This window comes from Carassius gibelio, chromosome B8 (assembly GCF_023724105.1).
Source record: "Carassius gibelio isolate Cgi1373 ecotype wild population from Czech Republic chromosome B8, carGib1.2-hapl.c, whole genome shotgun sequence".
NCBI lineage: Eukaryota > Metazoa > Chordata > Actinopteri > Cypriniformes > Cyprinidae > Carassius > Carassius gibelio.
The window spans coordinates 30,940,440-30,953,883 of record NC_068403.1 but is presented as its reverse complement, the minus strand read 5'-3'; the positions used below and the strand labels follow the sequence as shown (position 1 = coordinate 30,953,883).

The 13,444-nt window shown below is 39.3% G+C and overlaps 1 protein-coding gene across 11 annotated transcripts in view; it reads right to left on the bottom strand.

The window, feature by feature from the left end:
• magi1a (membrane associated guanylate kinase, WW and PDZ domain containing 1a) overlaps positions 1-13,444 on the bottom strand; it is a 68,948-nt gene that overhangs the window by 39,377 nt on the left and 16,127 nt on the right. For 7 of the 11 annotated variants that reach the window (XM_052562875.1, XM_052562872.1, XM_052562876.1 and 4 more), the window contains 3 exons: positions 8,624-8,723; positions 3,506-3,755; positions 1,776-1,938 (listed from right to left, as the gene is read on the bottom strand). In XM_052562875.1, coding sequence (XP_052418835.1) covers positions 1,776-1,938; positions 3,506-3,524 — 182 coding nt within the window. In that variant the 5' untranslated portion in view covers positions 3,525-3,755; positions 8,624-8,723. Of the gene's footprint in view, positions 1-1,775; positions 1,939-3,505; positions 3,756-8,623; positions 8,724-13,444 lie in introns of those variants that run through there. The other 4 variants (XM_052562879.1, XM_052562880.1, XM_052562873.1 and 1 more) reach the window with 2 other exon arrangements.

The following is a 13,444-nucleotide window of genomic DNA, read 5'->3' as shown; positions in this document are numbered from 1 at the left end:
GCGAAAAATACATTTTGAGTAGAAGTATGGAGTATCCAATGGAGTATTACTCTAGAAAATCTAACACCCAGAATTATTAATTACTACGTAATGAGAGTTAAATATTTTAAAATATACAGTATAAATACAAATATAAATATTACAGTATACTTTACTTTTTACTACAAATGTATTGTAATATATTGTTATATGACCCAGCAACTATAGAATTACCACAACAAATTAATTCAAATACTTTACTATAGTATGGTTCAGAAACAAGTATTTTACTTACATTTCAAATTAGTTTTTTATTTAATTGTCTTTTTTTATTTCCTATAATTTCAGTTTAGTTTTAGTTAGTTCCATTAATGGTTTTGTTCCTTTTGGTTCAGTTTTTATTTTGTGAACCCATTTCTATTTAGTTTTTATATATTTTAGTTTTAGTAATTATAGTTTACCAGAATTGATGGAACATTTCCAGCGTAGACCAAAGTAATTTTAATTTAATTTTAGCAGTTGAATAATTTTTAGCATGTTTGAAAGTTGAATGTTTGCACAGTTTAACTCTTGTACAAACCTCTTCATAATAATAAAACAAATATTCTTTACAACTGAACAAAAATATGCTACTTATATGTATAAAATGTATCCATTCATATTCATGATGATGTAATCTTGTTAAACATGACAAGTTTCCAAACAACAAGGCTAATCAACGGACCGATGCAGTGCGACACCCGCTGAGTCTCAAACAGCTTGAATGACCATTTCTAAAATAACTCAGACTGGATTCGTCTGAAAGAAGAAAGTCATATACACCTAGAATGACTTCAAGGCGAGTAATTTGTGGCCTATTTTGGGTGAAGTAACCCTTTAATTTGTTTGATCTTTGGCACAGGTGCACAGTAGTATGTCCCGTCTCTCCAGCTATGAACATACACAAAAACAAACAATCGAAAATGCTTTGCAACCTCATACTAATCAAAACTAAATGCGATGTGGTGATTTAAAGATGTTTGCACACAGTTGTCCCAGCGTGCACGTGCTTCAGATGAGCAACACAATCAATTTCAGTTCAAAAACCAAACAGGACATTGGGCAAGCGGTGAATTCACCACGCGGCTGCTGTTTTCTCTCGTTTTGGAAGTGTTTTGTCCAGTCAAAGCGGTGCTCGTGACACGGATCTTGCCATAGTAATCCTAAATGACTATTCACTAAAGTCAGCTCATCTAAAAATTTTAATTATGTGTCTGTTAACTCACTCTCACGTTGTTCTCGCACATCAAGCATGTTTTTAAACGTACGTGCGCTGTAGGGTGTGCATTATTATTTCATATTTTATAGTTATTTACCATTTAATTTTCCACGTCTTGTTTTTTTTTTTTTTTTAAAGTAAAAAGGCCTTCTCTGTAAATAGATGCTCACGTGCATGAAGCACCATCTACAGGTATTTCCAACAACTACAGGTCAGATTTTCTGGCACAGAATGAGAGCTTATTAAATCACAAACATGATTATTTAATTTCGCTAATTATTATTTCATATTAGTTAGTTTTTAGGTACTCTTGTTCGTTTAGTTTAGTTTTTCATTTATTTTGAAATTTACATTCAATTTATTTCAGTTTACAAAAATTATTTCTCCGTTTTATTTTTCATTTACAAAAATACTCTTGCTGTGTCCCAGGCTTCATGTGCTGATCTTGGCAGTGTGAAAGGGGCTTCTCTGTGTGAGTGTGTGTGTGTGTCTGTGTGTGCATGTGTGTGTGTGGTCTGGTCTGAGTGAAAGGTCTTACTCGATGAAGTAGATCTCTCCGCTCTCGGTGTAGGCCATCTCCCAGTTATCCGGCAGCGCTCCGAGCGGGTCCTGGTCTGGAGGAAGGCCCGGTGGCGAGGTGGCCATGTTGTTCAGCATGTAGCTGGGGGCATTGTCTCGCACCTCGGGCCGTCTGGAGTCTCCTGTGCACAGCAGGGGAGAGGGGAAGAGACTACAAGCTAAGAACTCTGGGTAAAACACAGGAGGAGTGGGAGGAAACACAAGAGAAGAGTCACAAACACATGCACAACCCTGCAGTGAGTAGAGCTGGGTCTCCAGAACAGCTTCCAAATCACCAAGAACCCTTCTTTCAGTTAAATCATGGGTTATTTAGGGAACAGATTTAATGAAACATGGACAGTTGCCACAAATTAATAAATCATAGGAAGTTGTATGATAGCCTTTCTGTCCTGTGTCCCGCAGCAAAGCACACGATATGAAACTATTATCTGATGAAATGACTCAGTTACTACAGTTCTATTGCTTTCCATGTTGAAGAACCTTGTGTTGTTTCTATTTTAATGTACTGTTAAAAGCTTAATTAGTAGACTATGAATGAATGATGATGTATTATTATACACACACACACACACGTGTTCTGATCATGAGCCACACGCAGCACAACATTACACCAGTTAACACAATCCACAGCTTTAATCGATCAATCTCTTATCCACAATCAACTGATCATTGATTAATCGCTGACTTCCCTAAAAAGAAAACTATGCAATTTTTAAACATTCCATTTTATTTTCTATTTTCTGAAATTTGTTCAGTTATTTATGCTGCTGCTAACTGATTTATTTGTGCCTATTTTATTGACTATTTACTTGTCTTTCATAATATAATGTTCCACATTTAAATTAGTCTAGTGGTTTTTGCTACATTATGTTTTTGTTAAAACCATTGGCAAACGCTCCTAAGTGTAAAACTGCTTCTGCTGCTAATGTTATTAAGCTGAAACAGAACGCTTTGTAAAATCACTGAATAAATATGTTTATTTATTCTGTCTTTTTATTCAGATTTTTTAAATCTTATTAGAATCGAATTGTTAAGAATCGATAAGCAGAACTGGAATCAATAAAATTCAAACGATACCCAACCCTAGCTTTGAGCCTGTGCCTTTAGTTAAAACATACTGGCACACACACATTTTAGGAAAAACAGTACAATTCCATTAATTAGATTTAGTCACTGAAATGTAGTTAATGAAATGTAAAATGATTCCTATAAGGTATTTTGAACAACTTCTATTGATTCTTTTGGTTGTGAATTAAATGTAAACTGATTCTTTAATTAGACTGAACTAACTAACGGTTCAGTGCTGGAGTTCAGTAAGCTGATAATCATCTGATCCGATGTGTTTTGTTGTTGGCAGTGCATTCAGCCGTGTTCATCCCAGCTCTGAGACGAGAGCACAGCAGAATGCTAATACACAGCTAGCAGTGTTCAGTCACTACAGAGGAGACCCTCACCAAATAAAGCCTTCAGTCTGCAGAGCTTCACTGAAGCAGCCTTTCTAACTGTCAGACAAGATTCTCTCTTCAAGAACTCTAGCACTAATGCTCTCTCAAACACACACACACACACACACACACAAATCTTCACGCACACACATACTCCAGCCGGAAGACTTCCACACAGAGACAGTGAGAGCTCCATCAGCACACACTCTCACACACACACACACACACACACACACTCACTCACCTGTAAGCGTGTTGTTCATGTCTGCATCCTCCTTGCAGCACTGTCTGCTCTACTCCTGCATGCTTCACGCGATCGCAGCACTTCTGGGAACTAGTGCAACTGTGTCGCAAAGCATCATGGGTAATCACTGTCCTACTGAGAGGCTGGACGGGTGGCTTGGGTGTCCCATAATAGTTACCTAGGCAACCAGGAACCCATTAACATGCTTGAAAAGAAAGAGGGACAGAAAGCATGGCAGAGAAAGAGAGATCTGTAAAACACACACACACACACACACAGCTCAGTGCAGGAGAACACAGCATACTAAAGCTGACACTACAGAGTGTGCTAGAGTTTCTGCAGAAGCACACAGACATTTCTGAATGTTTGGTCAGAGACTGTAGCTAAAAACAATCAGGCGTAAAGTACAGGCCACAACACTCATATACTGCAGTCTGACTCATGCAATATCAATGAGAAGATTAATGCATTCCCCGATGAAAAGAACAGCATATGCTGGTTAGGCATGTTTTGAATTTGGGATGCTGGTTTATGCTGGTCCTTTTGCTGGTTTATGCTGGTCCTTTGCTGGTTTATGTTGGTCCTTTGCTGGTTTATGCTGACCCTTTTGCTGGTTTATGCTGGTTTATGCTGGTCCTTTTGCTGGTTTATGCTGGTCCTTTGCTGGTTTATGCTGGTTTATGCTGGTCCTTTTGCTGGTTTATGCTGGTCCTTTTGCTGGTTTATGCTGGTCCTTTTGCTGGTTTATGCTGGTCCTTTTGCTGGTTTATGCTGGTCCTTTTGCTGGTTTATGCTGGTCCATTTGCTGGTTTATGCTGGTCCTTTGCTGGTTTATGCTGGTCCTTTTGCTGGTTTATGCTGATCCTTTTGCTGGTTTATGCTGGTTTATGTTGGTCCTTTTGCTGGTTTATGCTGGTCCTTTTGCTGGTTTATGCTGGTCCTTTGCTGGTTTATGCTGGTCCTTTTGCTGGTTTATGCTGATCCTTTTGCTGGTTTATGCTGATCCTTTTGCTGGTTTATGTTGGTCCTTTTGCTGGTTTATGCTGGTTTATGTTGGTCCTTTTGCTGGTTTATGCTGGTCCTTTTGCTGGTTTATGCTGGTCCTTTTGCTGGTTTATGTTGGTCCTTTTGCTGGTTTATGCTGGTTTATGCTGGTCCTTTTGCTGGTTTATGCTGGTCCTTTTGCTGGTTTATGCTGGTTTATGTTGGTCCTTTTGCTGGTTTATGCTGGTCCTTTTGCTGGTTTATGCTGGTCCTTTTGCTGGTTTATGTTGGTCCTTTTGCTGGTTTATGCTGGTCCTTTTGCTGGTTTATGCTGGTCCTTTTGCTGGTTTATGTTGGTCCTTTTGCTGGTTAATGCTGGTCCTTTTGCTGGTTTATGCTGGTTTATGCTGATCCTTTTGCTGGTTTATGTTGGTCCTTTTGCTGGTTTATGTTGGTCCTTTTGCTGGTTTATGCTGGTCCTTTTGCTGGTTTATGTTGGTCCTTTTGCTGGTTTATGCTGGTCCTTTTGCTGGTTTATGCTGGTTTATGTTGGTCCTTTTGCTGGTTTATGCTGGTCCTTTTGCTGGTTTATGTTGGTCCTTTTGCTGGTTTATGCTGGTTTATGTTGGTCCTTTTGCTGGTTTATGCTGGTCCTTTTGCTGGTTTATGCTGGTCCTTTGCTGGTTTATGCTGGTCCTTTTGCTGGTTTATGTTGGTCCTTTTGCTGGTTTATGCTGGTCCTTTTGCTGGTTTATGCTGGTCCTTTTGCTGGTTTATGTTGGTCCTTTTGCTGGTTTATGCTGGTTTATGTTGGTCCTTTTGCTGGTTTATGCTGGTCCTTTTGCTGGTTTATGCTGGTCCTTTTGCTGGTTTATGCTGGTCCTTTTGCTGGTTTATGTTGGTCCTTTTGCTGGTTTATGCTGGTCCTTTTGCTGGTTTATGTTGGTCCTTGTGCTGGTTTATGCTGGTTTATGTTGGTCCTTTTGCTGGTTTATGCTGGTCCTTTTGCTGGTTTATGCTGATCCTTTGCTGGTTTATGCTGGTCCTTTTGCTGGTTTATGCTGGTCCTTTTGCTGGTTTATGCTGGTCCTTTTGCCGGTTTATATTGGTCCTTTTGCCGGTTTATGCTGGTCCTTTTGCCGGTTTATGCTGGTCCTTTTGCTGGTTTATGCTGATCCTTTGCTGGTTTATGCTGGTCCTTTTGCTGGTTTATGCTGGTCCTTTTGCTGGTTTATGCTGGTTTATGCTGGTCCTTTTGCTGGTTTATGCTGGTCCTTTTGCTGGTTTATGTTGGTCCTTTTGCTGGTTTATGCTGGTTTATGTTGGTCCTTTTGCTGGTTTATGCTGGTCCTTTTGCTGGTTTATGCTGGTCCTTTTGCTGGTTTATGTTGTTCCTTTTGCTGGTTTATGTTGGTCCTTTTGCTGGTTTATGTTGGTCCTTTTGCTGGTTTATGCCGGTCCTTTTGCTGGTTTATGCCGGTCCTTTTGCTGGTTTATGTTGGTCCTTTTGCTGGTTTATGCTGGTCCTTTTGCTGGTTTATGCTGGTCCTTTTGCTGGTTTATGTTGGTCCTTTTGCTGGTTTATGCTGGTCCTTTTGCTGGTTTATGCTGGTTTATGTTGGTCCTTTTGCTGGTTTATGCTGGTCCTTTTGCAGGTTTATAATGGTCCTTTTGCTGGTTTATGCTGGTTTATGTTGGTCCTTTTGCTGGTTTATGCTGGTCCTTTTGCTGGTTTATGCTGGCCCTTTTGCTGGTTTATGCTGATCCTTTGCTGGTTTATGCTGGTCCTTTTGCTGGTTTATGCTGATCCTTTGCTGGTTTATGCTGGTCCTTTTGCTGGTCCTTTGCTGGTTTATGCTGGTTCTTTTTGCTGGTATAAGCTGGTCCTTTGCCAGCACATGGCCAGCATAAACCAGCATCCCAGCATTAAAACATACCCAACAGGCATATGTTTTTTTTTTCAACAGGGTTCATAACTGAATTTATAATAAATGGGATTCAACTAACATGTCACCATCAAATCTATTTAATGCATTTTTTTTTTTACATTATAATGGCTTTTTAAATTTTGCTGTTCAATTGTACATTTGGACACGTGCACAAAAAAAATCAGTAGACAAGTTAAAGACACAATCTACACATTATAAATCATGCTTGTTAAAAAGTTATGTTCACTCATACAAAGAGGGTGAGTGACTCCTGGATATCATTAACGTCATTAACTATTTATCTATCCTATACTGATTAAGCAGGGCTTGAATTTCGGTGCGGGAATGCGGGGATTGCGCATAATTTAAACCATTCCCGCAATGTTAGCTTTTATAGTGCGAGAAATTCCCGCACAAATATATTTGCTTCATCTCAGAGCAAATGATTAAAAAAATAAATTCACAGATGCGAGAAAAAATGTCAAATTGTCTAGTCCAATTGTCTTTTTATTTTCGAATTTAATTCCTCAATCAGCGCTGGACCGGTATTTTCTGTCTCAGCGCTGAGCTCATAGACAGTAAACGGCGGAGCCCTGGCTGCTGTAGACAGATCATGTTTCACGCTGTCAATGCAGCGGTCTGCGTTGCGCTGATCTTATTCACACTATCAAGTGTAGGTGCAGCGTTCTAACATTTTGAGTCAAAATGAGCTGTTTGTGAAGAAATTATCCGCTTCCAAATTGTCGTTGTAATAACGAAACTGAAACATTAAAAAACATTTTGCTCTTTATGGTGTGCGAGTGATAGAGCGCGGCAGCAACGAACCAACTGATCAGCTTACAGCGTCACAACATTGAATGCTCGGCCGAACAGCTGATCATAGCTGTACAGGGCGCCTTTATTATTTTTCATCTCCATAAATATATCTATAAATATATCTAGTAATAAAGTTAACGCAAGGGCTAGAAATCAATTAATATTTTGCTGATCCTTCTTGTCATCATGGAGAGCGCAGTTGGTTGCATGGCAACGACAGACGCCACTGGAGTGCAAGCGCTTGTGGAAATGAGACTGCGGCGCGCGCGCCCGAGCTTTCCACTTGTTTGAGCATGTGACTGCGCGTTTCCCCTTGTTTTCTATTCATTATGCGCAGCATATTTCCCGCGCGCACAAACACGGCCACAGAAAATGAATTGTTTGGTTAGCGTAGTAGTTTAAATATGGACCGTTGGCTGAAGCGAATGCAAGTTCGGATGATGCAGATCACGATCCAAAGAAAAAAGTTTTCACTGAAATGGAGAAACTCATTAAGACAGCCATGGTCATACCAGTAGCGAGTGTGTCGTGTGAACGTGGATTCAGCACACAAAACAGGATCAAAACTAAATTCAGAAATTCACTGAATAATACAAGTCTCACAAATCTAATGATCATTTCAGAGCTTGGACCTTCCCTTCCCTACCTTTGACTTCAACAGAGCCATCATCAAATGGAAAGAAATGAAGATGAGGAGACAGATGAGAAACTTAGAATAAGTCACATGAAAAAAAGAAATGGAAAAAAATGACTGAAATAGAACTGAAATGTATGAAAGACATAAATACTTATAGTTTAAACTGAGTTCTTAATATCAATTTACGATATCAATATCAAAAGTAAAAAAAAAAAAAGCAAAGAATTGAACTGAACTGAAACACATGAACTGAAATAGACATTAATATATAGCATAGGCCTAGTTTAAACAGAGGTCTTAATGTCAATTTGAAGAGCATGATGTATTTTGTATAACTTTTTTTTTTTTTTTTTGTTAACTGATTTGAGAACTGGAAATGCACAATTCATGCATACAAATCTGTAGATATTAATAAATGAACATGATTAAATTAGACCGATGCATCAAAAGTTATTCTCCCCCCCCATAATCTTTAGATCCCCCCCATGTGACACATGTAAGGGGGGAATTCCCCCCCAGTTTAAAAAATGAAATTCAGCCCTGTTAAGCATTTAGCATTAAGCATTCAGGCCCTGTTAAGCATTTGTCAAATGCTTCTGTAAATATTGCGCATCCATCAAAGTGTTTGAGATGCTCAAGGTTTTTGGCTATGCTAGCATGCTAATGCTATCTTTGGGCATGTGCAAAGGTTTTATGGTGATCTGATGAGAAGCTGCAGTGATGATGATGATAGACTGAGGGAATGTGACTGACCTTTATACGTCTCTAGCAGTCCACCGCTCCGCTTCAGCTCCAGGAAGTCCTCCACAGACAGGAAGTTGTAGTCCTCAGCACCGAGGAGGATGGGTCATACCTGAGTGAGAAACATGAAAGTCAGATCTCCAAACCCCAGCAGGCAACACACGCTGGGAGTCTGAGAGCTTCACACAGCATGCTGATTTTATTTCTCATGTTTATGGATGTGACTGGAAGACAATTAGTGGTGTTAGAAATAATCAATGCTCCGATGCATTGAGATTCTCTCTTCAGACAGGTACAGACAGACTTTCACGTGCACTTGGTGTTTTTGTTTTTTTCTGAAGTTTAAACACACTTTCATCTCTGAATACTTTTATGATTGGAAATTGTTGTAACCACAGTCGTGTTTATGTTTTCAGAACCGGAGAAAACATCTGATATCTGGAAACATAAGTGTGTATTAAAGCTGCCACTGTCTATGATCTCATGAGTAATAGACAAATGGCAATAATTCTAAGGAAAAAAGAAAAACCCATAACTATGATTGTCTGTAAACTTTCAGATACTTAAGCCCTATTCAGACAGGACTAGTTTTCTAAAACTACGTTTGAGTTTCGATTCTTATCACCTGACATCTGCGAGTTTCATGAACCAGTTCAGACGGCACTAACATCTCCGTGTTTATTACAGAGGTGGGATGGTGTGTTTTGTGCATCTGGGCGTCACAGAGATCATGCGCTCTGTATGTGTGCATTGCATATAGTCATTCGGATTGATTACCATTAGTATAATCAGTTTTACTACAAATAGCATGGTAAAGCTAGTAACAAAACCATGGTAATGTGCGGTTACTTTAGTTTAACTATGTAATTTTTTATTTATTTATTTATTTGTAGTAAACCCATTATTATTATTATTATTATTATTATCATTATTATTATTATTTTAATAATGTATTTAAAGCATATGTAATTAAAGCATTATGTAATTTAGTGCGAGTAATCTTAACTGACGCTGATATTACAATAGCCAGTATTAACAGTTTACGTGATCCAGCTCTTGATTTTATTATTGTTATTTTTTATTTCTTTGCTGGGAGTCAAATATATTAACAATGAGTGTGGTAATAGCATCTACGATAATTCATGTTGGCCCGGCAATCACAGACATTCACATTCGGACGGGATTCGTTTTCTCAGAGGATCACTGAGTTTGCTGAAAAACAGTAGGTAATTTTCTCTGAAATTATCACAGATGTTGTGTGAGAAAAACACAGACGTGGCAGATTCGGACAGGATTAATCAAGTACGTCTGTGAAACACAAATTTCTCTAACGACCCCCTGTAAAACTAGTCCTGTCCGAATAGGACTTTAAAGTTCTTTTTGTTTATCACTTTATCACCACCTTTATTACTCTATATTTGTTTGTATGTTTTGAAGCTAAATCTAGTGTGTTAAATTCTTAATTGTTTTGATTTATTATTAATTTAGGTTACACTTTATTTTAGACACTCTACTAACTCTCAGTAGCTCTGCAACTACATATCAACATTAATTCACTAACTCTCAGAGTAGATGTAAGGTTAGGTTTAGGGTTAGGAGAATACGTTGACACATACTTGTAAAGTTTCTCATTGTCAGTATGTTGTGGACCAATCAAAATAAAGTGTTAGAAGACATTAAGCAGACAGACTACTAATACTCTAATAACTGTTAGTAGATTGATTAAAGTGGACATTAAAATAAATGATATAAAATATGTATTAAAATGTGGCCATGTGATGCATGGTGATGCATTGTGATATAGAATCGAATTGCTTTATATACGAGATAATCACTATCAAATGGAATCGAAAAACCAGTGACGGCTCACACTCATAAAGACTATGAGGTGCTGGGCTCAGGATCTGAATGACCAGAGCAGTCGGACACACGGTCAGATGATTCTGCTTCCTGTTGTGCAGACCAAGCCCCACCTCCAGCATGCAATCAGCTAAAAACCACTCCCAGTTTACTCCGAATAAACCATAGACTGTATGATAATATGGACGTGATGAAAATATGGACGTAGTGTCCGTGACGTCACCCGTAGACTCCTCAATAGCGGTTTTGAAGCCTAAAGTGTGCAGAGCGGGCCGTCGCCATCTTAGCAGCGCGTCACCGCGCGACTCTCCCGGATAATCGAAAATGGGCAAAAAGGCGGGAGCTCATTGCTGAAGCTACGCCCACCTAGCGCGACGGCATTGTCAGGAGCGGCAATCCACCTGTCACTCAAGTGGCCACGCCCTTAATTATGCAGAATTTTAAGTCTTAATATAATTTAAACGGATGAGTTATAAAAAAATTCACCCCCTCACAGTTGTCAGGAAGGGCCAAATAAGCAATATAGACCAAAATCATTTTTTGAACCAGGCTGTAAACATGTTTTGTTCTGCTGTAAAGTTGGGCATTTTAACATGGGGAGTCTATGGGACTGACTCTCTTCTGCAGCCAGCCTCAAGCGGCCGGTCGATGAATTGCAGTTTTAGTCTCTTCCTTATTGGCTTCACGAGAGAGAGCGGGAGGTTGCCGCTCGGAATAAACAAACAATCACAACACCGGTGCAATAATGCAGCAAAAGTTCTGTTGGGGAGTCGTAGGAAACACCAATTAATTATAAAAGATACACCGATCATAACTGGTCTGTACAATACAGATGTCAGGAGTCAACTGTATAGTGACAGACCAGCTAAACTCCATCAAGGGCTCTGTGTAAGTCCAGACACACACAGTACTGTCAGTAACCTTAGTGTGCAGTGACTTCATCTGACTCACTCAGTGAGACTCTCTTCAGTATTTACAGCTGTACAGACTGATCTGATCTCTATCAGTCATCAGCAGAGGCCGGCTTGATGAAGTATGACATATCTGCTGATTAATCGCAGCACATTCTACTAATCATGATTTGTTCATGAGTCAGAACTCACACAGCCAGAAGCCACACGATTCAACATATGACTGAGCTCATGAAAACCATTACTGCTGAGAGTGAAGCTTTACATTACCAAGTGCTTTTAGATACACCAATGACACTTTCTCTCATTAATGGAACAGTAACTGCAGGAATACAAAGTCAGGATTTTTTCCTTTCGGAAATGAAGCCATAAAGGTTACGCTTACACCTAGTGCTCAATTAGCATCGATTCCACAGTCATGAGAAACCTGGAAATAGTAGGCAATCTGAGGAGACAGTGACGTGCTCATGAACCTAGTCACACTTGAGTACAGCTGTTTGGCCCCTTTTTGCTGATTTTATTTTCATTTTATTTAAAGTTTTATTTATTAATAATACTTTCCCTGATGGCTCACAATCGGAAACAGCAGGATTTCTTCTCCGATTAATAAGAAATCCAAGCCACCGACCAAAGGTGATATGGTGGAGAAGATGGTGAACACTGTTTCGCACGTCGAGGACATTCTCAGAACTGAGTTGATGGCGATGCAGAATGAGTTTGCTTCTCACTTGTCAGATGTTCAGTCGCTATGCTCCAAACCGGATCTTCTTACAGGGGAGATGAGAGAACAAGAGAAAGTTGTTGCAGATCACGATATGACAGGATCACAACAGGCGCAGTAATCGGTGTCTGGTTGGATTGCCTGAAGGTTCAGAAGAGGACGACACTATGGGCTTTTTGAAAAGATCGATACCGATGTGGCTCCCATCTCTGGAGGGCAAAGAGATAGAAGTGGAGCGAGTGCATCGCGTGTACACAAGGCTCTCCGCAGATCGCGTTAAACCACGGGTTTTCCTCTGTAAACTGTTGCGGTACACAGACAGGGAGCTCATTCTGCAGCCCGCAAGACTTCGGTGAAAACACACGACAGAGCAACTCTGTTTTCTTTCCAGATTTTTCTCCAGTCACTGCAAAAAGAAGTGCATTTACGCCAGTTAGGAAGGAAATGAGAGAAGCTGGCATCCAGGATTTCCTTCTTTATCCTGCAACGCTGAAGGTCATTCTCAATCTATACTTTCCAGAAGAAGCAAGCAAGAGTTTTTCTCAGATCCCATTCATCCACAAACTATCAGTTATCTTCAGGTGCTGTCTAATCAGAGAAGAGATGCTTGAAATGGTTAAAGCTTTAGTTCAACCAAAAATGAAAATTATGTCATTAATAACTCACCCTCATGTTGTTTCAAACAACGAAAATAAGAAAATCGAAAATCCATCGAAAATACATTTTGGTACAAAAATAGCAAAAACCACGACTTTATTCAGCATTGTCTTCTTTCTGTGTCTGTGTGAGAGAGAGTTCAAAACAAAGCAGTTTGTGATATCTGGTTCATGAACAAATCATTCGATGTAACCGGATCTTTTTGAACCAGTTCACCAAATCGAACTGAATCATTTTAATGGTTCACGTCTCCAATATGCATTAATCCACAAATGACTTAAGCTGTTAACTTTTTTAATGTGTCTGACACTCCCTCTGAGTTCAAACAAACCAATATCCCGGAGAAGGGCTGGGCGATATGGACAAAATTTGATATCCCGATAACAATATACATAACGATATAGCAATTTTTCTGTTAATTCAGTTTATGAATAGTCTATATAAAATTGTAATGTGGAAATGCAGTTTGAAATGATATACAAAACAAATAAAGGTAGTATGGACTAAATATTTATTTTATTTAGAACCTTTTTTTTCAAGCAAGACAGTTGGTAATGTTAGCTATGGCTATATGGTGTGCCACGGGTAAAAGCCTGTTGCAGCGCCTGTGTCTGGAGTTTGTTTTGAGCACTTGCGTCAACACTTTGTTTGTAATGGGTTTTATTGGTTTTGTCTGGTTGCACC